This window comes from Tinamus guttatus, unplaced genomic scaffold (genome assembly GCF_059628265.1).
Source record: "Tinamus guttatus ecotype Peru unplaced genomic scaffold, ASM5962826v1 Tinamus_guttatus_pri_ptg001361l, whole genome shotgun sequence".
NCBI classification, from domain to species: Eukaryota; Metazoa; Chordata; class Aves; order Tinamiformes; family Tinamidae; genus Tinamus; species Tinamus guttatus.
Genome location: NW_028289895.1, coordinates 455 through 24,669, shown reverse-complemented (window position 1 = coordinate 24,669; position 24,215 = coordinate 455). Strand labels below are relative to the sequence as shown.

Below are 24,215 nucleotides of genomic sequence, written 5' to 3'. Positions count from 1 at the left end.
CGTCGCGGGGGGGGGGGAAGAGAATGTCCCCCCGCCCCAGAGATGTCCCACAGCAGCATGAGCGCGCGCTATCTCTCGCGAGAATTCCATCCCCCGTCTCCCGCCCCGGTAACGACTCCATCGCCCCCCCTCCCCCACATGGCAGCATCGCCGGGGCGAGGAGACGCCGCGGGGACGGGCGCGGGGGCCTCCGCCCGCCCCCTCCCCGCCCGAGGAAGCAGCACGTCCCGCGGGAGCGGCGGCGTCCCGGGACTCACCGGCGGGCGGGCGGCTCCCGCGAGACCTGCCAGGAGATCTCGCGAGGCCGCGGCGGGACACAACGGCCGCGGAGGGGAGGGGCTCCGTCTCGCGGGAGCCCCGCAAGCCTCGCGAGAGTCCGGACTGCGCGCGGGAGGATGCGGGGAGGGGGCGGGGCTGGCGGTGGGTGGGAGATGTCGCGAGACGCGCGCCCCGCCCCTTCTCCTCCCCCACCCGGTGCGGCGGGCACTTCTCGCGAGACTGACACCGCCTTCGCGCGAGAGCTGGAGCGGACCGGGCAAGTCAGGTGACATTCTGGAGACGCGTTACTTTTTTCCTTTTTTTTTTTTTTATTATTCTAACGATATAAAATTGGGAGGGGGCGTGGCCTCGCCCGCCTCCTAAGACAAGGGGCGGAGCCCAGCATGGCGCCTCAGCCAATGAGGTGCAGCCTCCCACGCCCCCCCCCCATCAACCTGAAAACGAGGGAACGGACTTAAAAGAAAAAAAAAATCCAGCGGTGACCAATCCGAGGAAGCTCCGCCCCTCCCGTCACCCAATGGCGCGGTGGGGCGGGGCCTCAACTGCCGCTTTGCTCCAGCAGCGTCCAATCACACGCGGCTGCCAGGTGGGGGGGCGGGGCTACACACAGCTGCCCCGCCCTCACGGGAGACGCCGAGGGGGTGGGGAGGAGGGCGTGGCCTCACGAAGACGGGCGTGGCCACGCAGAGCCGCCCCGCCCTTGCAGCAGAGGGCGTGGCCGCGAGGGGGCGGGGGCTCACGGGGAGGGGCGTGGCCACGCAGGGCCCCCCATCGCAGCAGACAGCGCAGTGGCACCGGGGGGGCGTGGCCGAGGGGGGCGTGTCCGGGAGGGGGGCGTGTCCCCGCAGGCCCCTCCCCGCGCTCAAAGCAGCAGCTTCCCGTTGCGGTGGATCTTGAGGATCCGGCCCAGGCGCTGCTTGGCCGTGGCCAGGCCCTTGCGGGGCCGCCGGCCGCCCCCGGCCACCGCCGCCGTCCCGGCCCCGGCCGCGGCCCCGGGCCCGCGCGGCGCCTCCCCGCGGCCGCCCCCCCGGCCCGGCGCCCACTCGCCCGGCGGCGGCGGCGCCCGCCGCGGCCCCGACAGGAAGACGCCGGGCGCCATGGGGGTGGGCGCCCGGCCCGGCGGCCCCGGCCGCGCCGTGTACTCGTGGTCGGCCAGGCTGGGCGGGTAGGGGGGCGGCTCCGCCGGGGCCTCCGCCTCCGCCCCGGCGCCCCCCACCTCGGGCTCGGCCGCCTCGGGAGACGCCGCCGCTTCCGCCTCGGGCTCCGGGTCCGGCTCCGGTTCCGGCTCGGGCTCCGGCTCCGGGCTGGGCGGGCGCCGCTTGGCCGGGCCCTTCCGCCGCTGCAGCTTGCGGTGCTCCTAGTGGGAAACGGAGGAGGACGTGGGCAGCGCGTGGGCCTCCGGCCACCCCCAAAAGCCCCGGTTTTTGCCCCAAATCCTCGCTGGTACCTGCTGGGCCAGCTTGGCGGCAGCGGCCGCCAGCCCCGTCTCCACCGAGGCCACGCGGGTGCCCTCGCGCACGGGGCGGCTCTGCCGGGGCAGCGTGGGGGTGACGCGGGCTGCGGGGACAAGGACCCCCCCAGGTGAACAACGGCCAGAAAGGGGGGGGGATGACAAAGCAAAGGGGGGCCCAGGCGTCCGGGCGGCCTCCTCTGACCTTTGGGGCTCCAGGGCGCGTCGTCCGTCACCTTCTTCCTCTTCGGCAGCGACTTGAGCGCGGGGTCGTCTTCATCCGACTCCAGCGAGGGGTAAACTGAGGCGGGGGGGGGGGTTTAAAATACATAGGGGCAGCTGAAGCCCCCCCCGGGCCGCGGCACTCACTGTACTCGGCGTCCTTGAAGCAGGCGCCCAGGCTGTCGTGCTCGTCGGGGCTGCCCTCGTCGTCGTCGCTGTCGGTGCTGCGGGGCGCGGGCGGGGGGGCGCCGCGGCGGGGGCCCCCGGAGGCGCCCGCGGCCCCCCGCTCCGCCGCCGCCCACCAGCCCGGCGCCGCCGGGACCCCCGCCGGCAGGTTGGCCATGCGCAGCATCCCCTGGATGGCCTCCCGCGTGCTGGGGGAGGCCGGGGCCTCGCTGGGGGGCGGCGGGAGGCGTCACCCCCTGGACGGAGCCCCCCGACCCGGACAAGCGCCGGGAGCCCCCCCCCCCCGCCGCCCCCATGTCCCGGTCCCCCCTCACCTGAGCGGGGGGTACTCGGAGCCTCCCACTTGCCGACTGGCCTTGAGCAGGTCCAGGATGCCGGCCGCGCTGCCGGCCCCGCCGTCCTCCTCCTCCGTCGTGTAGTCCTCCTGGAAAGCCAGGGAGGGAGAACAAGATGGTGGCTGTGAACCCCCTGTTCCCCCCCAAAAAATACCCCCCCCGCCCCAAAATACCCCCCCTCGCCTCTTACCTCGATGTCGAAGTCGACCTCCCCCGGCTCCCGCACGCGGTTCGGGTCGGAACAGGGCTTGGCCCGCGGCAGCTTCCGGGGCAGCCCTGGGTGGGGAGGGGGCACAAGAGACCCTCAGGGACCCCCCCCCTGCTCCCCACGGCGCCAGGAGGAGCGGGGGGAGGTTTGGGAGCCGCTCTGGGACCTCCCGCCCGCGGGACGGGGACGGGGATCCCGCGGGATGCGGCGGAGCGCGGGATGGGCACGGGGATCCTGCGGGATGCGGCGGGACGGGGACCCCGTGGGATGTGGCAGAGCGCAGGACGGGGACGGGGACCCCGCGGGATTTAGCGGGATGGGGACAGGGATCCTGCGGGATGCGGCGGGATGGGGACGGGCATCCCGTGGGATGTGGCAGAGCGCGGGACAGGGACGGGGACCCCGCGGGATTCGGTGGGACCGGGATGGGGATCCCGTGGGATTCGGCGGAGCGCAGGATGGGGACGGGAGACGCAGCAGAATTTGGCGGGACGGGGACCCCGCGGGATTTGGCGGGCCGGGGACGGGAATCCCGCGGGATTTGGCGGGCCGGGGACGGGGACCCCGCGGGATTTGGCGGGCCGGGGCCGCCGGGGCTCACGGGGGAGGCAGCGCGGCGGCCGGCGCGGCGGCGCCTCGTCGATCTGCAGATCCTCCTCCGAGTCCAGGTCGGCGCCCGGGGGGCTCGGCGGGGAGCAGGAGGCCGAGGGGGGGGCCTGGGGCCGCCACCGCCCCCCCAGGCGGCTCCGCCGGGGCCTGCGGCAGGGGACACAAAAGGGGGGGGTCAGTCCTGTGGCACCCCCCTTCCCGTGCTGCCCGTTCCCAAATATCCCCGTTCTCCCCCCAAAATGTGCCCCCTCCCCGGGCTCACCGGCTGCTGCGGCCGTTGGGCAGCGCGAGCGGCAGCTCCTCCTCCAGCGCCTCCGAGTCGCCCTCCGTCTCCTCCGGGCTCGAGCTGGGAATCTCCAGCTGCAGCACGGATTTGGGAAGAGGGCTCAGGACCACCCGGGGGGGCTCATAACAACCTCGGCACTGAATAAAACCCACCCCTCACACACGCACCTCTTCCTCCTCCTCTTCCTCCTCCTCCTCCTCTTCCTCGTCCTCCTCCTCCTCCTCGTCGTCGTCGTCCTCCTCCGACGGCCCCGGGCCGTGCAGGGGGCCCCGATGCTCCTTGGGCTCCAGCGGCCGGAGGCGCCGGGGGCCGGCGCTGAGGTGGGGGGGGGCCTTGGGGGCGCCCCCCTTCCTGCCCAGAGCGTCGGGGGGGCCCCGCGGCAGCCCCAGGGGCCCCGACTTGGCCACGCTCTGCTGGAAAATGTCCTGCCCGAGGGGGGGGCGGCCTCAATACGGGCCCCCCCTGCGCCCCCCAGCCGCCCCACGGCGCCCCCCAACCTCCCACCTCCACCAGGCGGATCTCCTTGGCCAGCTCCTTGATGAGCTGCCCCGGCCGCACCGTCTCGGGGATCTCGTGCTCGTGGTCGGCCAGCACCTGCACGCGGCGGGGGGAAACGACATCGGGGGCAAATGGGGGCAAAATGGGGCCAAAAATGCCCCGGAGCCCCCCCCAGAGCCCCCCCAGCCTCACCTCCTTGCGGGTCCAGGCGCGGAAGGCCGTGGTCAGCGCTTTGGCCCCGTGCACCAGGTAGGCCACGGGGTGCCGGCGGTTCTCCCGCAGCCCTGGGGACACCGCACCGTGGCCCGGGGCCGCCAGGAGGGGCCGCGACACCCACCCCCCCCCCACGCAAAGATCCCGGGATCCCCACGGAAACGGCAGGGTGGGAGCCCCTGGAATGGGGCCGAGACACCCAGTGCCCCCAGGGGAGGCTGAGACCCCCGGGAACCCCAAGCAGCAGCCTGTCCCCCCCACGGGCCACATAAGGACCCCCAAGGACCCCCTTGGATGATGCTGAGGTGCCCCAGGCCACATAAGGACCCCCAAGGACCCCTTGGATGCGGCTGAGCAGCCCCAGGCCACATAAGGACCCCCAAGGATCCCCTTGGATGCGGCTGAGCAGCCCCAGGCCCCATAAGGACCCCCAAGGATCCCCTTGGATGATGCTGAGGTGCCCCAGGCCACATAAGGACCCCCAAGGACCCCTTGGATGCGGCTGAGCAGCCCCAGGCCACATAAGGACCCCCAAGGATCCCCTTGGATGATGCTGAGGTGCCCCAGGCCACATAAGGACCCCCAAGGACCCCCTTGGATGATGCTGAGGTGCCCCAGGCCACATAAGGACCCCCAAGGACCCCCTTGGATGATGCTGAGGTGCCCCAGGCCACATAAGGACCCCCAAGGACCCCTTGGATGCGGCTGAGCAGCCCCAGGCCACATAAGGACCCCCAAGGATCCCCTTGGATGCGGCTGAGCTGCCCCAGGAGCCCCCTGGACCCAGCTGGGAGCCCCCCAACCACCCCCAGGTTCCCCAGGACAGAGCTGAGACACTCGAGGACCCTCCAAATAACCCCATGGACCCCCCCGAGAAGAACCCGCGACGCCCCAGGACGGGGCTGAGGACCCCCCCGCAGGGGGCTGGGGACCACAGGACCCCCAGGACAGCGCAGAGCACCCCAGGATGGAGCCGAGGACCCCAGGAACCCCCCAGGACCCACCTCGAAACGTGTCCAGCAGGTGCTTGCCCACGTACCAGCAAATGGTCTCGAAGTTGGGGAACTTGAAGAGCTCGGCGGTGCTGAGGCGCTTCTCAATCTCGTAGGCCCTGCAAGGCCGGGGGGCACAAGGGAGCATGGCCGGGGGGGTCCAAATCCGGGGGTCCGTGTCCCCCCAGGCCGACACTCACTTGAGCTGCATGTCGATGTTGAGGCTGTGCAGGAAGTTGCCCCCGAAAGCCAAACAGTCGACGGGCGTCAGCACCGCATGGATCCAACCTGCCGGGGAGCAAAACGGGGGGCCGTGAGGAGCCCCCGGCCCCACCAGCACCCCGAGAACACCCAAAAGGGGGATCTCTACCGGTGGGGATGAAGAGAGTCTGGCCCTGGCGCAGGGGGCAGCGGTAGCACCGGTCCACCTGGTCGCCGAAAAACATCTCGCCCTGGTTGCTGGAGCTGCTCCAGGCCTCGAAGAGGGCCAGGTTGGCCGGCGTGGGCCGGGCCAGGTAGAAAATCTTCTCGCCCTGCGGGACGGGAGGCCGTGAGCCGGGGCGAGGAGCCGGGGGCGGCGGGCAGGACGCGCGGGGCGGCCCCGCGAACGCACCCGCAGCACGTGGTACCACACGGAGGTGCCGCCGAAGTCGATGTGGAAGTCGGTGTAGCTGTCGCGGGCGCTCATGAGGCAGTACTTCTGCACGCTGGGCCGCTCGAACACCGACTCGCCCGGCCACAGGTTCTCCACCCACGAGAGCTTGCGCACGATGCGCGGCGTCTCCACCAGGTTGGACAACCTGCGGCGGCGGCGGCGGTGAAGCCGCCGGGACGGCCCCGGCGCGCCGGGACGCGCGGGCGGCCGCGGGGACTCACCGCGTGTCGGAGAACTCCAGGCTGATGACGTTGAGGACGCGGTCGCGGCGGGCGCCGCAGAAATAGGCCACGAAGTCGCCCAGCCGCATGCGGCAGTCGGCCTGGCGCGCCACGTCGATCACGTCGATCTCCTTGTCGGGGCCTGCGGCGGCGGGGACGGGCGGCAGCGCTGGCGGCGGGTCCCCCCCGCGGCCCCGCGGTCCCCCCTCGCTCACCCACGTAGAGCTCCACGTCGCGGGCGCCGAAGGACGGCGGCGGCAGCGTCATGCCCAGCCCCTCCTTGCGCAGCACCAGGATGGGGACGCTGAAGCTGTTCTCCTCCAGGAACTCCACCGTGAGCTGCGCCCCGCTCGGCTTCAGCAGCACCTCGTCGGCGCTGGGGAGGCCACAGCGCTGCCACGGGGCCCCTATATCCCCTATATCCCCCCGTGTCCAGCCGAGCCTCACCTGGGGAACGTCCGGCTCCGCAGCTCCCGCACGAACTGGGCGCTGCCGGTGCGGATGGGGCGGCCGGGCTCGGACTCGGGCGGCTTGGCCGGGCCGCGGCGCCGCTTCACTGCCGGGGCCGGGGACGCGGGTCAGCGGCGGCGTCGCCCCCCGCGGCCCCCGGGCCCCCCGACACTCACTGACAGAGGGGCCGTGCAGCTCCTGGCACTTGGGGCAGTGGTAGAGGTCGATCTCGGCCGCCGCGTCCTCCTCCACCCCCACGCAGCTGCGGGGGGAAACGCGTGGAGAGGTCAGAGCCACCCACGCAAAGACACTGTGTCCCCCCAGAGCCCCCGTGTCCCCCCAGAGCCCCCACGTCCCTCCCAGAGCCCTTGTGTCCCCTCCCAAAGCCCCTGTATCCTCCCTGCCAAAGCTCTCGTATCCCCCCACAAAGCCCCCATGTCCCTCCCAAAGCCCTTGTGTCCCTCCTGCCAAGCCTGTGTCCCCTCTAAAGCCCTTGTGTCCCCCACCAAAGCCCCAGTGTCCCCTTCCACGTTGGTGTTCCCCTCAGCAAAGCCCCCGTGTCCTCCCTGCCAAAGTCCCTGTGTCCCCCCCAAAGCCCCCATGTCCCTCCCAAAGCCCCCACGTCCCCCCCAAAGCCCTTGTGTCCCCCGCCAAAGCCCCAGTGTCCCCTTCCACGTTGGTGTTCCCCTCAGCAAAGCCCCCGTGTCCTCCCTGCCAAAGCCCCTGTGTCCCCTCCAAAGCCCCTGTGTCCCCCTCAACCTTGGTGTTCCCCTCAGCAAAGCCTCCGTGTCCCCTCCAAAGCTCTTGTGTCTCCCCAAAAAGCCCCTGTGCCCCCAAAGCCCATGTGGCCCTCCCAAAGTCCCTGTGTCCCCTCCAAAGCTCCTATGTCCCCCCCAAAGCCCCTGTGTCCCCAACCCCAAAGCCCCCGTGTCCCTCCCAAAGCCCCTGTGTCCTCTCCAAAGCCCCTGTGTCCCCAACCCCAAAGCCCGTGTCCCCAACGCCCCCGTGTCCCTCCCAAAGCCCCCGTGTCCCCAAGGCCCCCGCGTCCCCCGTCCCCACCTGCCGTGGAACCAGTCCTGGCACACGTCGCACTCGATCATGAAGCGGGTGACGTCGTAGGGCAGCCGGCACAGGCAGTAAACGGGCACCGACGCCATGGCGGCCCCCCCGCCCCGCCCTATGGGGCCTATAGGGACCCTCCTCGTGGCATCTGCGACCCCGCGGGTGGCAGCCGGGCCCCCCCCCGCTCAAAGTCCACGTGGGGGGGGGGCTGCTGGCGGGGCCCCCCCTATGGAATTAGCGGGGGGGCCGCTCTGCCCGCGGCTCCTATAGATCTATAGGGCCCCCGCTCTCCTCCCCGTCCCCTATGGCGTTTCCATGGGCCCGAGGGCCGCGGGACGGAGCGGGGCTCCCCCCCGCGCCGCTCCGTGCGGGAACCTCCCCCGCGCTGCCCCGGGGCCGCTCCGCAGGCCCGGGCGGCCCCGCCGCGCGGCCGATACCGCCCGCCCCGCTCTACAGGGCCCCACGGGGCCGCTTCCCCGATGCGCGGCCCCCACGGAGCCCCCGCGCCCCCCGCTCGGCCCTACGGGACCCGCGACCCCCGGCCCGGCCCGCGCCGCCGCCGCCGCTGCTCCGCTCCGGCCTCCCAATAAAGTTTATTCAAACGCGGAACGGGAAGGAGGGAGGCGGGGCCGCGCCGCCATCTTGGGGTCACCGGAAGGAGGCGATGTGGGGTAAGGTCACGCGTCGCGGCCGCGCCGCCACCTCGGGGAGGTCGCGCAGGCACCGCGGCCGCGCGGGGAGCCGCCATCTTGGGAGTGGCGGCGGCGCGAAACGCCCTTGGCGCTCCCGTCGCCCCTGCGTGTGTCCCGCGGCGGCTTCCGTCCAGGCGGCGGCCATCTTGGGAGTGGCGGCGCCCTCCCGTCGCCCCCCCCACACACACGCGTTTCTCCACGTGGGTTTTTATTTTTTTTCCTTTTTTTTTTTTTTTAAAGTCATTTTTGTTCCTTTGTAACAACTCGTCCAAAAATAAAATAAAATAAAATAAAATAAAATAAAATAAACGCGGGGCCCTGCCCACCGCTGCGGTGCCAACACAACCTGGGGGAGACCGGGGTGGGGGCAGCGGGTTTGAAATGAGGTAGATGGACCAAAGCCCCCCGTTTTTGCCCCGAAAAACTCCCCCGCCCAGGGCACGACGGGGCTGCTGGGGGGTTCGGGCTCGGCCCCGGCGTCATTGAGGCCGTTTGGGGCAAAACTGGGTGGTTTGGGGTGAAACGCAAGGACGGGAGAGGGTCCGGGGTGAAAACAAGGGGGTTTTGGGTGAACCGGGGAGGTTTTGGCTCAGCTTGAGGCCGATGGAGGCCGTGATGGGGTGAAATGACGCCGTTTAGGACAAAACCGGGCGGTATTGGGGTGAATCCATGTGGTTTTGGCTCAGCTGCAACAGTTTTTGGGGGGGCTGATGGAGGCCGCTCAGAGCGAAACTGGGGGGTTGGGGCTGAAAGGGAGAGGCTTGGGGTGAAAAAAGGCGGTTTTGGTGAAACGAGGTGGGCGGAGGAGGCGAGGGGACGTTTTGGGGTGAAACCAGGGAGGTTTAGAACAAACCGGGGGCGAAACGAGGCGGCTCCGGGCCGGGTTTCGGGGACGAGGCGCCGCGTTGCCGCCGCTCCTCACTTGGGCCCCGGCGGCACCGGGCAGCCGCGCAGGGCCGGGCCGGGGGCGCCGGGCGCCGGCGGCACCGGGACCCACCGCGGCGGGAAGGGGCCGCAAGGGGGGGGCAGCGGCGAGGCCCCCCCGGCGAACGGCGGCAGCGGGGCCAGCGCCGACACCCACGAGGACGGAGCCTGGGGACAAGATGGGGGAGAATGAGGATCCGCCAAGGGGGGCCCAGGCGTCCGGGCCCCCCCGGCGCCGCTCACCTCGGCGCTCCTGGGCTCCGCGTGACCCCGGCTCTGGCGCAGCTGGTTGAGGCTGGGCTTGGGGCCGGGCGTCCCGGCCGTCTCGCGCGCCCACTCGTCCACCAGCCGGTGGAAGTCGTCGGTGAACAGCCCCTTCTTGGCGCCCGCCCGCCGCGGCTCTGCCGGAGCGCGGACGGGGGGTTCGCGGGCCCCGGAGCCGGGCACGGGGGGCCCAGGCGTCCGGGGCACTGGAGGGGGCCACCCAGGGATCCTGGGGTACCTGGTGGGTCCGGGCGCTGCGAGGTGCTGGCGCAGGAGGAGAGGGGGGGTCCCGGGGCGGAGGCTCCTCCACAGCCAGCGCTGCTCTCTGGGGACGGAGGGGGGGGTCACGGGGACCCCGGCGGGCCCAGGCGTCCGAGACACCCCGGAGCAGCCCCAGGACCCCCAAATTGACCCAGCACGGACCCTGGTGGGCCCAGGCGTCCGAGACACCCTGGAGCAGCCCCAGGACCCCCAAATTGACCCAGCAGGGACCCTGGTGGGCCCAGGCGTCCGAGACACCCTGGAGCAGCCCCAGAGGCCCCCAAACTGACCCAGCACGGACCCTGGTGGGCCCAGGCATCCGAGACACCCCGGAGCAGCCCCGGGGGCCCCCAAACTGACCCAGCACGGACCCCAGCCCCTGTGTCCGCGCGGGGGGACCCACCTGCGGGCGCGGGGGCCGCGCTGGGGCCGGCGGCCGGCGGGCGCCCCCGGGCTTTGCCCTTGAGCGCGCGGGGCCGGCGCGGGGACGCGGGCGGCAGCGCCCCGGGGGCCTCGCCGGGCCCCCCCCGGGCGTCCCGCAGGGCCCGCAGCCGCGCGTAGAGCTCCTGCAGCTCCCGGTCCTGCTGCGCCCGCAGCGTCACCACCTCCTGGATGTGCCTGGGGGGGACGGGCGGACATGGGGACACAGCCCATTATGGGGGTGACATCCGCCACCCCTCCATGTCCCCCCCGGACCACTTACTTCTCGCGCAGCTGCTGCAGCTCGGCCCGCAGGTCCTCGTCCTCCACGTCGGAGTCGCCGTCGCTGCTCATGGGCGACGAGGACGAGCGGGCGCCGGAGCCCGGGCACCGCGGGGGGCCCCGGGGGGCCGCGGAGGCTTCGCTGTCCGAGCCCGAGCCCCCCGGGGGGCTGCCCGGTGGCGGCGCCGCTGCCTCCTCTGCCCCCCGCGATGGCACCGCCACTACCTGCAATGGGGGAGACGGTGGCAGGCGGAGCCGGACACTTGGGGGTCCTGGAGGCAACTTCTGCCACCTCTGGGGGGGCATGGGTGCAGTTTTGGGGGCCCTGGAGGGCCTCCCATCACCTCTAGGAGGGCCTGGGGGCAGTCTGGAGGCCCCTGGGGAGGCTGCCATCATCCCTGGGGGGACCTGGGGGCTGTTTGGGGGTCCCTGGGGAGGCTCCCGTTGCCTCTGGGGGGACATGGGGGCAGTTTGGGGATCCCTGGAGGGGCTCCCATCACCTCTGGGGGGACATGGGGGCAGTTTGAGGTCCCTGGGGCAACTCCCGTCACCTCTGGGGGGACACAGGGGCAGTTTGGGGTCCCTGGGGGGGCTACCGTCACCTCTGGGGGGGGAGACACGGGGGCAGTTTGGGGTCCCAGGGGCAGCTCCCATCATCTCTGGGGGGACATGGGGGCAGTTTGGGGTCCCTGAGGCAGCTCCCATCGCCTCTGGGGGAACATGGGGCAGTTTTGGGGTCCCTGGGGGAGCTCTCGTCCCCTCTGGGGGGACATGGGGGCAGTTTGGGGGTCCCTGCGGGGGCTCCCATCACCTCTGGGGGGACATGGGGGCAGTTTGGAGGCCCCCAGAGCAGCTCCCATCATCCCTGGGGGGACCTGGGGGCTGTTTGGGGGTCCCTGGGGGGGCTCCTGTCCCCTCGGGGGGTCCCAGGAGCGGTTCACGGCGCCTCTGGGGGTCCTGGGGGCAGTTTGGGGTCCCCGGGGCAGCTCCCACCATCCCTGAGGGTCCTGGGGGCAGTTTGGGGTCCCTGGGGCAGCTCCCGTCGCCTCTGGGGGGACATGGGGGCAGTTTGGGGTCCCTGGGGCAGCTCCCGCCCCTCGGGGGGTCCTGGGGGCAGTTTGGGGATCCCTGGAGGGGCTCCCATCCCCTCTGGGAGACATGGGGGCAGTTTGGGGTCCCTGGGGCAGCTCCCGTCCCCTCGGGGGGTCCTGGGGGGGCTCCCGTCCCCTCGGGGGGGACATGGGGGCAGTTTGGGGTCCCAGGGGCAGCTCCCATCATCTCTGGGGGGACATGGGGGCAGTTTGGGGTCCCTGGGGCAGCTCCCACCATCCCTGAGGGTCCTGGGGGCAGTTTGGGGTCCCTGGGGGGGCTCCTGTCACCTCTGGGGGAACATGGGGCAGTTTTGGGGTCCCTGGGGGAGCTCTCGTCCCCTCTGGGGGGACATGGGTGCAGTTTTGGGGTCCCGGGGGGGCTCCTGTCACCTCTGGAGGGACATGGGGGCAGTTTGGGGTCCCTGGGGGGGCTCCCGTCACCTCTGGGGGAACATGGGGGCAGTTTGGGGTCCCTGGGAGGGCTACCGTCACCTCTGGGCGGGGGGGCACGGGGGCAGTTTGGGGTCCCTGGGGCAGCTCCCACCATCCCTGCGGGTCCTGGGGGCAGTTTGGGGTCCCTGGGGCAGCTCCCGTCACCTCGGGGGTCCCGGGGCCGGTCCTCGGCACCCACCTGGAAGCGCCCGCGCCGGAAGGCGGCGGCCGCCCCGCGCCGCGCCGGGGGCCGGTCCTGGCCGGGCAGCGGCTCCGCGCGGCAGCCCCCGGCCGCCCCCGGCCTCCGCTCGTCCACGTCCGCTGCCCGGGCGGAGAGAAAGACAAGGGGGGGGGACGGCACCGGGGTGAGCGCGGGGCCCCCGGACCGCCCCCGGAAAAACCCCCCCGGCTCCGTGGAATGGCAAAACGATGGAGGGCGGCGGCGGCGGGGGGCAAAAGAAGCCGGCGGCGGGAAGGAGGGGGCGACGGGAGCGATGGCGGGGGGAAAACGGGGGCGCGGGAGCCCCGCGGCGCGCGACGCGGCGACGCTACCTGGCCGGGCTCCGGCCCTCCGGAGCAGGGCGGCGGGCTGGCGCAGCCTGCAGGCCCAGCTTTTTAATTTGCGGGTCCACGTTTTCTTGCTAATGGGGTTTTTGAGACTAGGGCAAGTAAACCTGAGGCCGAAATATCCACCTCCTGCGGCCGGCGGGCCCGCGGCGGCTCCCCGGTGCGGCGGCGGCGGCGGCAGCGGGGGGACGGCGTCGCCTTCGGCTCGCTCCGGTGGCGGAGGTGGCTCCTCCTGCGGAGAGCGGGGTCCGGAGCCGGCCCGGCAGCCCCCCGGAATGGCCCGTCCCGGCCCTGGGCACTCACATGGCGCCGCGGGGGCCGGCCGAGGCCCTCCGAGGAGGAGGAGGAGGAGGAGGAAGGCGGCGAGCCGGGGCCGGGCTCCTCGCGCTGGCTCTCGCCCGGCTCCGGGTACAGCAGCGTCCGCAGCTTCTCGTCCAGCGTGCGGATGCCGGTGTCGGCGAAGCCGCGCTTGGGAGGGCCCTCGCCGTCCGACGCCGCCGCCGCCGCCGCGTCCTCCGGCTCCCGCGGCGCCGCCTCCGGCTCCGGCCCTCGAGGGACGGAGGTCTCGGCCAGGAGGAGGACGGGATCCGAGGCCGGCGGCGGCTCCGGCCCCTGCGCGGTCTCCGGCTCCGGACCCTGCGGCACGACCGTCTCCACGAGCGGCTCCGGCCCTTGGGAGACGGAAAGCGCCGGACCGGGGCGGACGAAGGGCTCTAGTCCGTGGGAAGCGGGTGGCTCCGGCCCTTCGGGAATGGGGGTCTCCAGAGCTTGGGCGCTCAACGGCTCCGGACCTTGGGGGCCGAAGGTCTCCGGAGCTCCGGGCAGCTCCGGGATTCCGGTGCCAAACATCTCCGGGCCCGGAGGCACCTCCGGCTCTGAGCTCCGGGGCCCGGACGCCTCCAAGCCGTGGGGCACACGCGGCTCCGGCCCCCGGGGTCCTCCAGCCTCCGGACCGCGGGACGCGGCCGCGTCCGGCCCCGCCGGCTCCGGGGACGCCCGTCGGGGCGCGGGCTCCTCCGGACCTGCGGCGGACGCAGGAAGGGGCCGTCACCGGGGCCGCCGGCCGCCCGCGCGCCGCCACCGCCGCCAACTCACCGGGCGCGGGAGCCCCCGGAGCCTCCCGGTTGCGGATGGTTTGGTTGATGCAGAAGCGCCAGCGGCCGACGGGGGACGACTGGGGGGCCCCTTCGCCCGGCGGCGGCGGCGGCGACGTCCCGGCCGCCTTGGAGCCGCCGGGGCCCAGGGTCCGCGCGGCCGCTCCGCACTCGCCGCCGCCCGCGGCCGGGACGCTCTGCGCCGGCTCCGACGGCCCGGCCTGCGCGCGGAAAACACCGGGAATGCCGGAAGTGGAAAAACCGCCGGATCCCGGCGGGAAAGGGGGTGCGGATCTACCTGGGGGGCGGCGCATGGGGGGCCGCGCAGGATCTCCTGCGCCTGGGCCACGATGGCCTGCAGCTCCTCCACGAACTTCTCCCTGTCGCCCTCGAGCACAAAGTTGTCCTCGACCTGTTGGGGACAGCGGCGGCGTCACCGGAGCGCCGGGTGGCGGCGGCGCGGCGGGGCCGGCGGCGCTCACCATGTAGTCGGCGATGTCCTCGGGCGCGTCCCCGTCGGCGTCGAACTTGAACGTCACCATCTTGCTGTCGTGGGTCTCCAGCTGGCACTCCACCGTGTTGTCCCCCGGCGCCGAGACCTGGCGCCGCGGTGACCGCGGTGAGCGCGCGGCGGCGACGCGGCCACCGCGTCCCGCCGGCCGTCCGGCTGTCCACCTACCTGCAGCACCGTCAGCTGGAAGCGGGCGCCCTTATCCGGCCGCGGGCAGGACGCCCGGCGCTGCCGGCCGCGCTCGGCTTTGCCGCCGGCCGCGTCGTGGCCCTCGGGGCTGCGGAGGGGACAAGGGGGGACGGGTGAGGTTTGTCCTTGTGTCCGGTTGTCCTTGTGTCCGGGTGTCCTCGTGTCTGGTTTGTCCTTGTGTCCGATTGTCCCTGTGTCCGGTTTGTCGTCCTGTCCGTTTTGTTCTCCTGTCCGGTTTGCCCTCATGTCCGGTTTGTCCTCGTGTCCAGTTTGTCCCTGTGTCCAGTTGTCCCCGTGTCTGGTTTGTCCCCGTGTCTGGTTTGTCCTTGTGCCTGGTTGTCCTCGAGTCCGGTTTGTCCCCGTGTCCGGTTTGGCCCCGTGTCTGTTTTGTCCTCGTATCCGGTTTTGTCCTCGTGTCCAGTTGTCCCCATATCCCGTTTGTCCTCGTGTCCGGTTGTCCCCGTGTCCGGTTGTCCCCATGTCTGGTTTGTCCTCATGTCTGGTTTGTCCTCGTGCCCGGTTGTCCTCGTGTCCCGTTTGTCCTCGTGTCCGGTTGTCCCCGTGTCCGCTTTGTCCCCGTGTCCGGTGTGTCCTCGTGTCCCGTGTGTCCTCGTGTCCCGTTTGTCCTCCTGTCTGGTTGTCCTCGCGTCCGGTTTGTCCTTGCGTCCGGTTTGTCTGGTTTGTCCTCCTGTCCGGTTGGTCCCCGTGTCCGGTTGTCCCCGTGTCCGGTTGTCCCCGTGTCCCGTTTGTCTTCATGTCTGGTTTGTCCTCCTGTCTGGTTGTCCTCGTGTCCGGTTTGTCTGGTTTGTCCTCCTGTCCGGTTGTCCCCGTGTCCCCCCCGCCCCATCCCGCTCACCCCTCCGGCCTGGCAGCCGCGCAGCCGAGCGCTGGGAATGCTGACGGCTCCGGCGCGTATCCCGGGAAGGCGGCGGCGAAGCCCGGAGGCTCCGGCGCAGGGAACGGCGGCGGCTCCGGCACGGCGCCCGCGCGTTTATCCGGCGGCTCCGGCTCCGGCAGGGCCCCCTCGGACAGGGCGGCGAAGGGCAAAACCGGGGGCATCCCGGGAGCCGGTTGTAGTGCGGGAAGCGGCTGCATCCCGGCGACCATCTGCGGCTGCATCGCGGCTGCCGGCTGCATCCCGGGCACCGGCTGCATCCCGGGCACCAGCTGCATTGCAGGAACCACTTGCGGCTGCATCCCAGGAACCGGCTGCATGCCAGGAACCAACTGCACCCCGGGAAGCAGCTGCGGTTGCATCCCGGCTGCCGGTTGCATCCCGGGGACCGGCTGCATCCTGGGAGCTGCCTGCACCGGCATCATGGGCATCGGCTGCATCCCGGGAACCGCCTGCATTGCAGGAACCGCTGGCGGCTGCATCCCGGGAAGCGCGGGCATCCTGGGAGCCATGGCCGGCTGCATCCTGGGAAGCGGCTGCATCGCAACCGCCGGCTGCATCCCGGGAGCCGCCTGCAGGTCCGGGACCGGCTGCGGCGCCATCCCGGCCGCCGGCTGCATCCCAGGAGCCGGCTGCATCCCGGGAAACGCCTGGGGCGGCATCGCGGTCACCGGCTGCATCCCGGGAGCCGCCTGCAGGTCCGGGACCGGCTGCGGCGCCATCCCGGTCGCCGGCTGCATCCCGGCGCTTTGCTGCATCCCGGGAAACGCCTGGGGCGGCATCGCGGCCACCGGCTGCATCCCGGGAGCCATCGGTGCCGCTTGCAGCACCGGGGGCTGCGGCGCGTCCGCCAGCGCCGAGCGGGAGCCGTGGCGCGCCGGGCTCGTGTCCGGCCCCGAATCCGCGTCCGCAGCCGGCGGCTCCGCTTGGGGGGCGGCCCCCGGCTCCCCTCCCTCTGCTCCGAAGGCGGCCGGGGGCTCCACGTGCTGCGGGAAGAGGGGATGCGACTTTGATGACAACTTTCCATGTTGGAATCCCGTCGGCATCCGCGGCGGAGCCACTCACCCCGGCGAGCAGCGTCTCCGCGTGCGCCGGGCCAGCGGCGTCGGAGCCGGCTCCGTTCTCGCCGTCGGCTGCGCGGGGAGGAAGAGGAGGGTGCCGAGCGCTGCGGCGGCGCGGGCGGCCGCGGCCGGGGCGGGGGATCGTACCGGCCGCGCGCGCCGGGCCCGGCCGCCGCCGCTGCAGCTGCTGCTGCCGCACGTGCTGGTCCACCTCGGTGTCCTCGCTCTCGGGCGGCCGCTCGCCCGCCTGCCGCCGCTCCCGCGTCTTCCTCACCAGCGACAGCCGGTCCCGGATGGATTTGGCCACCGCCTTGGAGTCGCTCTCGTGGAAGAAGCCGGATTTCACCTGCCCGAGGGCAGCGGGGTGAGGGCGGCCGCTCGCCGCGTCCCGCCGCCGCGTCCCACCGCCGCTCACCATCTCGTAGGCCACCTCCTCGGGGACGTCGGCGTCCAGGTCGAAGCTGAACTCGATGGCCTCGTTGTCCTTGTGCTTCCCCTTGAGCTTCTTGGGGTCCTCCACCCAGAGGCGCAGCGCCAGCGAGGACGAGTCGCGGCCGCCGTCCTCCTCGGCCAGCTCCACGCGCAGCCCCGTGTCCTCGGCGAAGAACGCGTGGTCCAGCAGGTCGCGGATGGAGAGCCTGCAGCGCGCGGCGCTCAGCGGGGACCGCGCGTCCCCCCGCGTCCCCCGGCGTCCCCGTCCCACCTCTCCGCCTTGTTCTGCCGGATGCAGCCCTCGATGATCTCCTTCACCTCGGGGTCCGTCACCTTGTCGAAGCTGGCCGGCTTGATGCCCTGCGGGAGCGACGCCGCGGTGGGACGCGGGTGACAACGCCACCGGCGAGGGGGACGCCGCGTCACTCACGCTGGTCACTTTGCGGTAGATCTGGGCCGCGTTCTGGCACTCGGAATAGGGGTACTCGGAGGTGCCCATCTCCAGCATGCACATGCCGAAGGCGTAGACGTCCACGGACTCGTCGTAGCGCTCCTCGTACATCTCGGGCGCCATGAACTCGGGGGTGCCTGGGGACGCGGCGGGGGGTCAGCGCCGGCGCCGCGGCCCCCGTCCCGGCGCGCGCGCCGCTCACCGATGACGCTCTTGGCGAAGGACGTGCGCATGAGCGTGGCCAGCCCCAGGTCGCCGATCTTGACGGAGCCCGTGGGGCCGGTGATGAAGATGTTGTCGCACTTGAGGTCGCGGTGGATGATGGGCGGCGTGCGCGTGTGCAGGAACTGCAGCCCCCGCAGGATCTGCCGGCACCAGCTCCGCAGCACCTTGGGCTTCATCACCTTGAAGCGCTTCAGGTACCTGCCGGCTCCCCCGGGGCCATCGTCACGTCCCCATGGCGCTTGTCACCTCCCCACGGCGCTTGTCACCTCCCCACAGCCCCTGTCACCTCCCCATAGCCCCTGTCACCTCCCTGCAGCCCCTGTCACCTCCCCTGGGGGCCTCGTCACCTCTCTGCAGCCCCTGTCACCTCCCCATGGCCCCTGTCACCTCCACACAGCCCTTGTCACCTCCACACAGCCCCTGTCATGTCCCCATGGCGCTTGTCACCTCCCCACAGCCCCTGTCACCTCCTCATGGCCCTTGTCACCTCCTCATGGCCCTCGTCACGTCCCCATGGCCCTCATCACGTCCCTGCAGCCCTTGTCACCTCCCCACAGCCCTCGTCACCTCCCCATGGCCCCGTCACCTCCCCACGGCCCCTGTCTCCTCCACACAGCCCCTGTCACCTCCTCATGGCCCTCGTCACCTCCCCATGGCCCCGTCACCTCCCCACAGCCTCCGCTTTGGCCCCAAACCTCCCTGTGCCCTTCTTGAGCCCCTCACCACGTTCCCAACGCGCCCCGTGGGGTCCCCAAAGCCATCCCCTTGTCCCCAGGCTCCCCCGTGGTGCCCACAAGTGTCCCAGATCCCCTCGTCTTGTCCCCAGAGCTCCTCGTGGTGCCGCCAGAGACCTGCACCTTGTCCCCAAACCACTCGTCTGGCCCCCAAAGCCCTCCGCGCTGTCCCCAAAGGCCCTCATGGTGTCCCCAAAGGCCCTTGCGCTGTCCCCAAAGCCCCTCATGGTGTCCCCAAAGCCCCTCGCACTGTCCCCAAAGCCCCTCATGGTGTCCCCAAAGGCCCTCGCTCTGTCCTCAAAGCCCCTCGCGCTGTCCCCAAAGGCCCTTGTTCTGTCCCCAAAGGCCCTCGCACTGTCCCCAAAGCCCTTTGCACTGTCCCCAATGGCCCTCATGGTGTCCCCAAAGCCCCTCGCGCTGTCCCCAAAACCCCTCATGGTGTCCCCAAAGGCCCTTGCGCTGTCCCCAAAGCCCCTCATGGTGTCCCCAAAGCCCCTCGCACTGTCCCCAAAACCCCTCATGGTGTCCCCAAAGCCCCTTGCGCTGTCCCCAATGGCCCTCGTGCTGTCCCCAAAGCCCTTTGTGCTGTCCCCAAAGCCCCCTGCGCTGTCCCCAAAGCCCCTCATCGTGTCCCTAAAGCCCTTTGCGCTGTCCCCAAAGCCCCTCATGGTGTCCCCAATGGCCCTCATGGTGTCCCCAAAGCCCCTTGCGCTGTCCCCAAAGGCCCTCGCGCTGTCCCCAAAGCCCTTTGCGCTGTCCCCAAAGCCCCTCATGGTGTCCCCAATGGCCCTCATGGTGTCCCCATAGCCCTTCGCGCTGTCCCCATAGCCCTTTGCGCTGTCCCCAAAGCCCCCCGCACCGTCCCCAAAGCCCTTCGCGCTGTTCCCAAAGCCCCCCGTGCTGTCCCCAAAGGCCCTCGCACTGTCCCCAAAGCCCCTCATGGTGTCCCCAATGGCCCTCATGGTGTCCCCATAGCCCTTCGCGCTGTCCCCAAAGGCCCTCATGGTGTCCCCAAAGCCCTTTGCTCTGTCCCCAAACCCCCCGCGCTGTCCCCAAGGCCCTCCCCGCTCACGTCTTGAGCGTGCCGGACGTCATGAGCTCGGTGACGAGGACGATGCACTTCTTGCCCTTGAGCGTGGACTCCCAGGAGTCGTAGAAGCGGACGATGTTGGGGTGCTGCAGCCCCTTGAGCATCTCGGCCTCCTCCTTGAAGCGCTGCTGCTCGGCCTTGGTCAGCTTGCGGTCCTGGGGACGGCGCGGGGCGTCGAGCGGCGCCGCGGGCGCCGTTCGGGGCGGAAACGCCGCGTTTTGGGGCTCACCTGCAGCTCGCACCAGGCCACCTCCACCCAGGTGTCGGTGTCGAAGCCCTTGAAGACGGTCTTGAAGGCGCCGCGGCCCAGCTCGATGTCGAACTTGAGGAAGCGGCCGCCGGGCGACGTGGCCACCGCCTTCATCTCGGCCTCCTCCTCGATGTCCTGCTTGGCCCTCTCGCGCCCGCCGCCGCCGTCCCGCGCCGCCGCCGCCGCCGTGCGCGGCTGCTCCTCCTCCAGCAGCTCCACGCTCTTGCGGAAGAAGCGCTTCCGCTCCGGAGCGGCGGCACCGGCGGCACCGGGGGCCTCGGCGCCGCCGCCGCCGTTGGGCTCCCCGGAGTCGGTGGCCATGGTGCCTACGGGGACGCCGCCATCGCCGCCACCTACGGACGAGGAGGAGGAGGAGGAGGAGGGAGGAAGGGACCCGCGCGGGGAGGGGGGAACAAAAGCGGCGCCGGGAGGCGGATGACGACCCCCCGGGGGGTCGCCCGGCCCCGAGCACTTCCGGGGCAGCCGCCCCCTATAGCCCCCCCCCATCCCTATAGGTCCCCCTCGCTCCTCCCATGCTCCCTCCCCCCTTCTCATCCCTCCCCTATGCACCCCCCGCCTGCGCATCCCCCCCTCCCCACCCCATCTACCCCTATAGCATCTATAGGTGTCCTACGGACCCTACGTCTCCTATAGCCCCAGCGTTCGTGTCCCCGTGCTCCATATTGCCCCTTTACCTTGTGATTCCTGCACCTTCTATAGGTTCTTTATGGATCGTGCAGCTGCTCCACAGCTCTCACACATCCTATAGGTTGTCCCTTCCGCGTGGCTGCTGCGGGCTCTGCATCCCCACGGCACCTGCAGCCGCGCAGCCCTATAGCCCTGGTACCCACGTCCACAGCCCTCGGAACCTATGGCTCCTATAGCTCCCCCCAACCCCTATGGCTCCTATAGCTCCCCCCAACCCCCTACGGCTCCCCCAACCCCTATGGCTCCCCCCAATCCCTATAGCTCCCCCCAACCCCTATGGCTCCTATAGCTCCCCCCAACCCCTACAGCTCCCCCCAATCCCTATGGCTCCCCCCCAACCCCTATGGCTCCCCCCAGTCCCTATAGCTCCCCCCAACCCCTATGGCTCCCCCCCAACCCCTACGCCCCCCCCCCAATCCCTATGGCTCCTATAGCTCCCCCCAACCCCTATGGCTCCTATAGCTCCCCCCAACCCCTACAGCTCCCGGCAACCCCTATGGCTCCCCCACAATCCTTACAGCTCCTATAGCTCCCCCCAACCTCTATGGCTCCTATAGCTCCCCCCAACCCCTATGGCTCCTATAGCTCCCCCCAACCCCTACAGCCCCCCCCCAACCCCTACAGCTCCTATACCTCCCCCCAAACCCTATAGCTCCCCCCAACCCCCTACGGCTCCCCCCAATCCCTATGGCTCCTATAGCTCCCCCCAACCCCTACGGCTCCCCCCAACCCCTATGGCTCCCCCCAACCCCTACGGCTCCTATAGCTCCCTCCTAATCCCTACAGCTCCTATAGCTCCCTTCAACCCCTACAGCTCCCCTCAGCCCCTATAGCTCCCCCCCAACCCTATTCCTCCTATAGCTGCCCCCAACCCCTACGGCTCCCCCACAATCCCTACACCTCCTATAGCTCCCCCCTAATGCCTACAGCTCCTATACCTCCCCCCAAACCCTATAGCTCCCCCCAACCCCTATGGTTCCTCCCAAACCCTATAGCTCCCCCCAACCCTTACAGCTCCCCCCAATCCCTATGGCTCCTATACCACCCCCCAACCCCAACGGCTCCCCCCAACCCCTATGGCTCCTATAGCTCCCCCCAACCCCTACGGCTCCCCCCAACCCCTATGGCTCCCCCACAATCCCTACAGCTCCTATAGCTCCCCCCTAATCCCTACATCTCCTATAGCTCCCCTGAACCCCTACAGCTCCCCCCAACCCCTATGGCTCCTATAACTCCCCCCAAACCCCTACGGCTCCCTGCAACCACTATGGCTCCTATAACTCCCCCCAACCCCTATGGCTCCTATAGCTCCCCCCCCCCAGATCCCATGACTCCTATAGCACCCGGAACACTCCTCCTTCTCCCCGGCCCCCCCCCAAATCCCAAATGGCTCCTATAGCCCCTCCCCCTCCCAAATGGCTCCTATAGCCCCTCACCCCGCCCCCCCCCCCCCCATGGCTCCTATAGCCCCTCACCCCCCCCCACTCACGGGGGTCACGTGACGCTCCTGGCGCGCGCTCCCTGCGCGGGGGGGGGCCGGGGGCGCGTGCACGCGCAGGGCCGCGCCCCGCCCCTCCCGCCGCCGCGGCGCGCGGGGGCTCTCGGGAGTTGTAGTCCTCCCCTCAAGCCGCCATCTTGCCGCCGCCCCCCACGCTGAAACCCCCCCCTTCCGCCGCCCGCTGCCCCCCCCGCGCCCCCCGCCCGGCCCCGCCGGCGGCGGCAGCAGCTCCCGAGGCTCCCGCCGGCCAAGATGGCGCCCCCGCCCGCCCCCACCCAGCCCCGATCGACCCTCTCGGCGCTCGGCCGCGCCGCCTGCCGGGGCGGCCATGGCGGCGGGCGCGCTGTTCGCCGAGGGGGTCCGCGCGGCGCTGGGCGCCTGGGCCGCGCTCCGCTTCGCCGTGGACAGCGGCTTCGGCGGCGGCCGCGGCGCCGAGAAGGCGGCCTGGCTGGCGGCCGCGCTGCAGGACTTCTTCGAGCGCAACGGTGAGCCCGGGGGGGGCGGGGAACGGCGGCGGCAACGGGGGGGTTCCCGCGCTAACGGGCCGCCCCGCAGCCGCCCTGGAGCCGGAGGAGGTCGAGGACTTCCTGGCGGAGGTCATGGACAACGAGTTCGACACGGTGGTGGAGGACGGCAGCCTGGAGCAGGTGGGGGCCGCCGGGGCGCGGGAGGCACCGGGAACGGCGGGGCTGGAGCTGAGACCCCCCCGTTCCGCCCGTGTCTCCGTCCCCCCCGTGTCTCCGTTCCGCCCCCGTCCCCCCCGTGTCCCCCCGTGTCCTCGTCCCCCCCGTGTCCCCGTTCCCCCCGTGTCCCCCGTGTCCCCGTTCCGTCCCCATCCCCGTGTCCCCCGTTCCCCCCGTGTCCCCGTTCCACCCGTTCCCCCCCGTGTCCCTGTTCCACCCGTTCCCGTTCCCCCCGTGTCTCCGTCCCCCCCGTGTCCCTGTCCCCGCCATGTCCCCGTTCCCCCCGTGTCCCCCGTTCCCCCCGTGTCCCCCGTTCCCCCCCGTGTCTCCGTCCCCCCTATCCCCGTCCCCCCCGTGTCCCCCGTTCCCCCCGTGTCCCCCGTGTCCCCGTGTCCCCCCGTGTCCCCGTCCCCCCCCGTGTCCCCGTTCCACCCCCATCCCCGTTCCCCCCGTGTCCCCGTCCCCCCCGTGTCCCCGTTCCCCTGTTCCCCCGTGTCCCCGTCCCCCCCATGTCCCCGTTCCATCCCCGTCCCCCCCATGTCCCCGTCCCCCCCGTGTCCCCGTTCCCCTGTTCCCCCGTGTCCCCGTCCCCCCCGTTCCCCCCGTGTCCCCGTTCCCCCCGTGTCCCCCGTCCCCCCGTCCCCCCCGTCCCCCCCGTGTCCCCGTTCCGTTCCCGTTCCACCCGTTCCCGTTCCCCCCGTCCCCGTTCCAGGTCAGCCGGCAGCTCGTGGCGCTCTTCGCCCTGGCCCAACGGGGCGACGCGGCCGCCGTGGGAGCCGCCGTGTCCCGCCTGGCCCGCGCGGGGCCCCCTCCCGTTACCGCCCCCGTTACCGCCCCCGCCCCCCCGGACACCACCGAGGTGAGTGGGGAACGATGGAGGGGGGGGGCACGTGGGGGTTCCCCTCTCACCCCCCCCCTCCTCCCCTCCCCAGGCCATGGACTGCGCCCCGCCCCCCCCGGTGCCACCGGACCCCGGCGAGTGGACGCTGGTGCAGAGGAGGCGCAAGTGACCGGAGCGGGGACAATAAACGCGGTGCCCGCAGCTCCCGCAGCCTCCGCTTTTCTTCGCGCCGCTTCGGGGAGGGCCCCGGTGTCCGGGGGGGGTTGAGGGGGGGGCGCGCACACCCGGTTTGCGCTCGCTTCCGGCCTCCGGCGGCACGGAGGAGGCGCGCTGTGCGCACACTTCCGCGCCGCTCTATGGCGCGCTTCCGGCCGCTCCGGACGGCGCGCGCGGCCGCGGCGGGAGGCTGCGGCCCGGCGTTTGCGACGCGCGGTGGGGGGCGCGCGGGGGCGCTTTACGGCAGCGGGGCCGGGGGGCGGGGCTGTGGGGGGGCTGCGGGGGCGAAAGGGGGGCGGGGGGAGGGGCCGGGGGCGCCAGGGGGGGGTTATGGGGCAATCGCGGGGCTTATGGGGCATTTAGGGGGCTTATGGGGCAGTTTGGGGATTTATGGGGCAGTTTGGGGGCTTATGGGGCAATTAGGGGGCTTATGGGGCAATTGCAGGGTTTATGGGGCAATTAGGGGGGTTATGGGGCAGTTTGGGGGCTTATGGGGCAGTTTGGGGATTTATGGGGCAATTGCAGGGTTTATGGGGCAATTAGGGGGGTTATGGGGCAGTTTGGGGATTTATGGGGCAGTTTGGGGGCTTATGGGGCAATTAGGGGGCTTATGGGGCAATTGCAGGGTTTATGGGGCAATTAGGGGGGTTATGGGGCAGTTTGGGGATTTATGGGGCAATTGCAGGGTTTATGGGGCAGTTTGGGGGCTTATGGGGCAATTAGGGGGCTTATGGGGCA

At 71.4% G+C, this 24,215-nt stretch overlaps 3 protein-coding genes across 3 annotated transcripts; 1 reads left to right on the top strand and 2 right to left on the bottom strand.

The window, feature by feature from the left end:
- Positions 1-1,141: 1,141 nt before the first annotated feature.
- LOC148590419 (histone lysine demethylase PHF8-like) lies at positions 1,142-7,789 on the bottom strand. Its single transcript, XM_088539063.1, has 20 exons — positions 7,664-7,789; positions 6,781-6,866; positions 6,602-6,710; positions 6,370-6,530; positions 6,155-6,296; positions 5,892-6,078; positions 5,649-5,811; positions 5,479-5,566; positions 5,291-5,397; positions 4,266-4,357; positions 4,080-4,169; positions 3,743-4,000; positions 3,552-3,649; positions 3,282-3,436; positions 2,663-2,748; positions 2,452-2,561; positions 2,099-2,346; positions 1,935-2,030; positions 1,727-1,836; positions 1,142-1,636 (listed from the first exon to the last, which is right to left on the bottom strand). The coding sequence occupies exons 1-20, from the start codon at positions 7,759-7,761 to the stop codon at positions 1,142-1,144; spliced, it is 2,979 nt and encodes a 992-aa protein (XP_088395189.1). The 5' UTR covers positions 7,762-7,789.
- A 1,487-nt stretch (positions 7,790-9,276) lies between these two features.
- Positions 9,277-19,852, bottom strand: LOC148590418 (serine/threonine-protein kinase WNK3-like). The gene is made up of 20 exons (XM_088539062.1): positions 19,511-19,852; positions 19,264-19,436; positions 17,435-17,655; positions 17,212-17,369; positions 17,053-17,141; positions 16,765-16,987; positions 16,549-16,695; positions 15,250-16,274; positions 14,373-14,481; positions 14,176-14,292; positions 13,992-14,105; positions 13,869-13,914; positions 13,703-13,784; positions 12,903-13,638; positions 12,585-12,828; positions 12,232-12,353; positions 10,511-10,734; positions 10,211-10,425; positions 9,526-9,683; positions 9,277-9,450 (listed from the first exon to the last, which is right to left on the bottom strand). The coding sequence occupies exons 1-20, from the start codon at positions 19,850-19,852 to the stop codon at positions 9,277-9,279; spliced, it is 4,719 nt and encodes a 1,572-aa protein (XP_088395188.1).
- A 2,212-nt stretch (positions 19,853-22,064) lies between these two features.
- LOC148590417 (pre-rRNA-processing protein TSR2 homolog) lies at positions 22,065-23,430 on the top strand. The gene is made up of 4 exons (XM_088539061.1): positions 22,065-22,222; positions 22,293-22,384; positions 23,133-23,279; positions 23,353-23,430. Exons 1-4 carry the CDS (start codon positions 22,066-22,068, stop codon positions 23,428-23,430), a joined length of 474 nt encoding a protein of 157 aa, XP_088395187.1. The 5' UTR covers position 22,065.
- The last annotated feature ends 785 nt before the right edge of the window (positions 23,431-24,215 follow it).

What these genes read in the sequence shown, in the direction of transcription:
- LOC148590419 (XM_088539063.1), bottom strand. Translation starts at nt 7,761, where the DNA reads ATGGCGTCGGTGCCCGTTTACTGCCTGTGCCGGCTGCCCTACGACGTC. An exon ending in GCTGCACGGCCCCTCTGTCA is followed by an intron (nt 6,711 to 6,780) that starts GTGAGTGTCGGG and finishes CGGCCCCGGCAG; the next exon opens with TGAAGCGGCGCCGCGGCCCG. An exon ending in CCGCCAAGCTGGCCCAGCAG is followed by an intron (nt 1,637 to 1,726) that starts GTACCAGCGAGG and finishes GTTTCCCACTAG; the next exon opens with GAGCACCGCAAGCTGCAGCG.
- LOC148590417 (XM_088539061.1), top strand. Translation starts at nt 22,066, where the DNA reads ATGGCGGCGGGCGCGCTGTTCGCCGAGGGGGTCCGCGCGGCGCTGGGC. An exon ending in GGACTTCTTCGAGCGCAACG is followed by an intron (nt 22,223 to 22,292) that starts GTGAGCCCGGGG and finishes GCCGCCCCGCAG; the next exon opens with CCGCCCTGGAGCCGGAGGAG. An exon ending in AGGACGGCAGCCTGGAGCAG is followed by an intron (nt 22,385 to 23,132) that starts GTGGGGGCCGCC and finishes TCCCCGTTCCAG; the next exon opens with GTCAGCCGGCAGCTCGTGGC.
- LOC148590418 (XM_088539062.1), bottom strand. Translation starts at nt 19,852, where the DNA reads ATGGCCACCGACTCCGGGGAGCCCAACGGCGGCGGCGGCGCCGAGGCC. An exon ending in GCGGCTGCCAGGCCGGAGGG is followed by an intron (nt 14,482 to 15,249) that starts GTGAGCGGGATG and finishes TCCCCTCCGCAG; the next exon opens with CCCCGAGGGCCACGACGCGG. An exon ending in AGGACATCGCCGACTACATG is followed by an intron (nt 14,106 to 14,175) that starts GTGAGCGCCGCC and finishes TGTCCCCAACAG; the next exon opens with GTCGAGGACAACTTTGTGCT.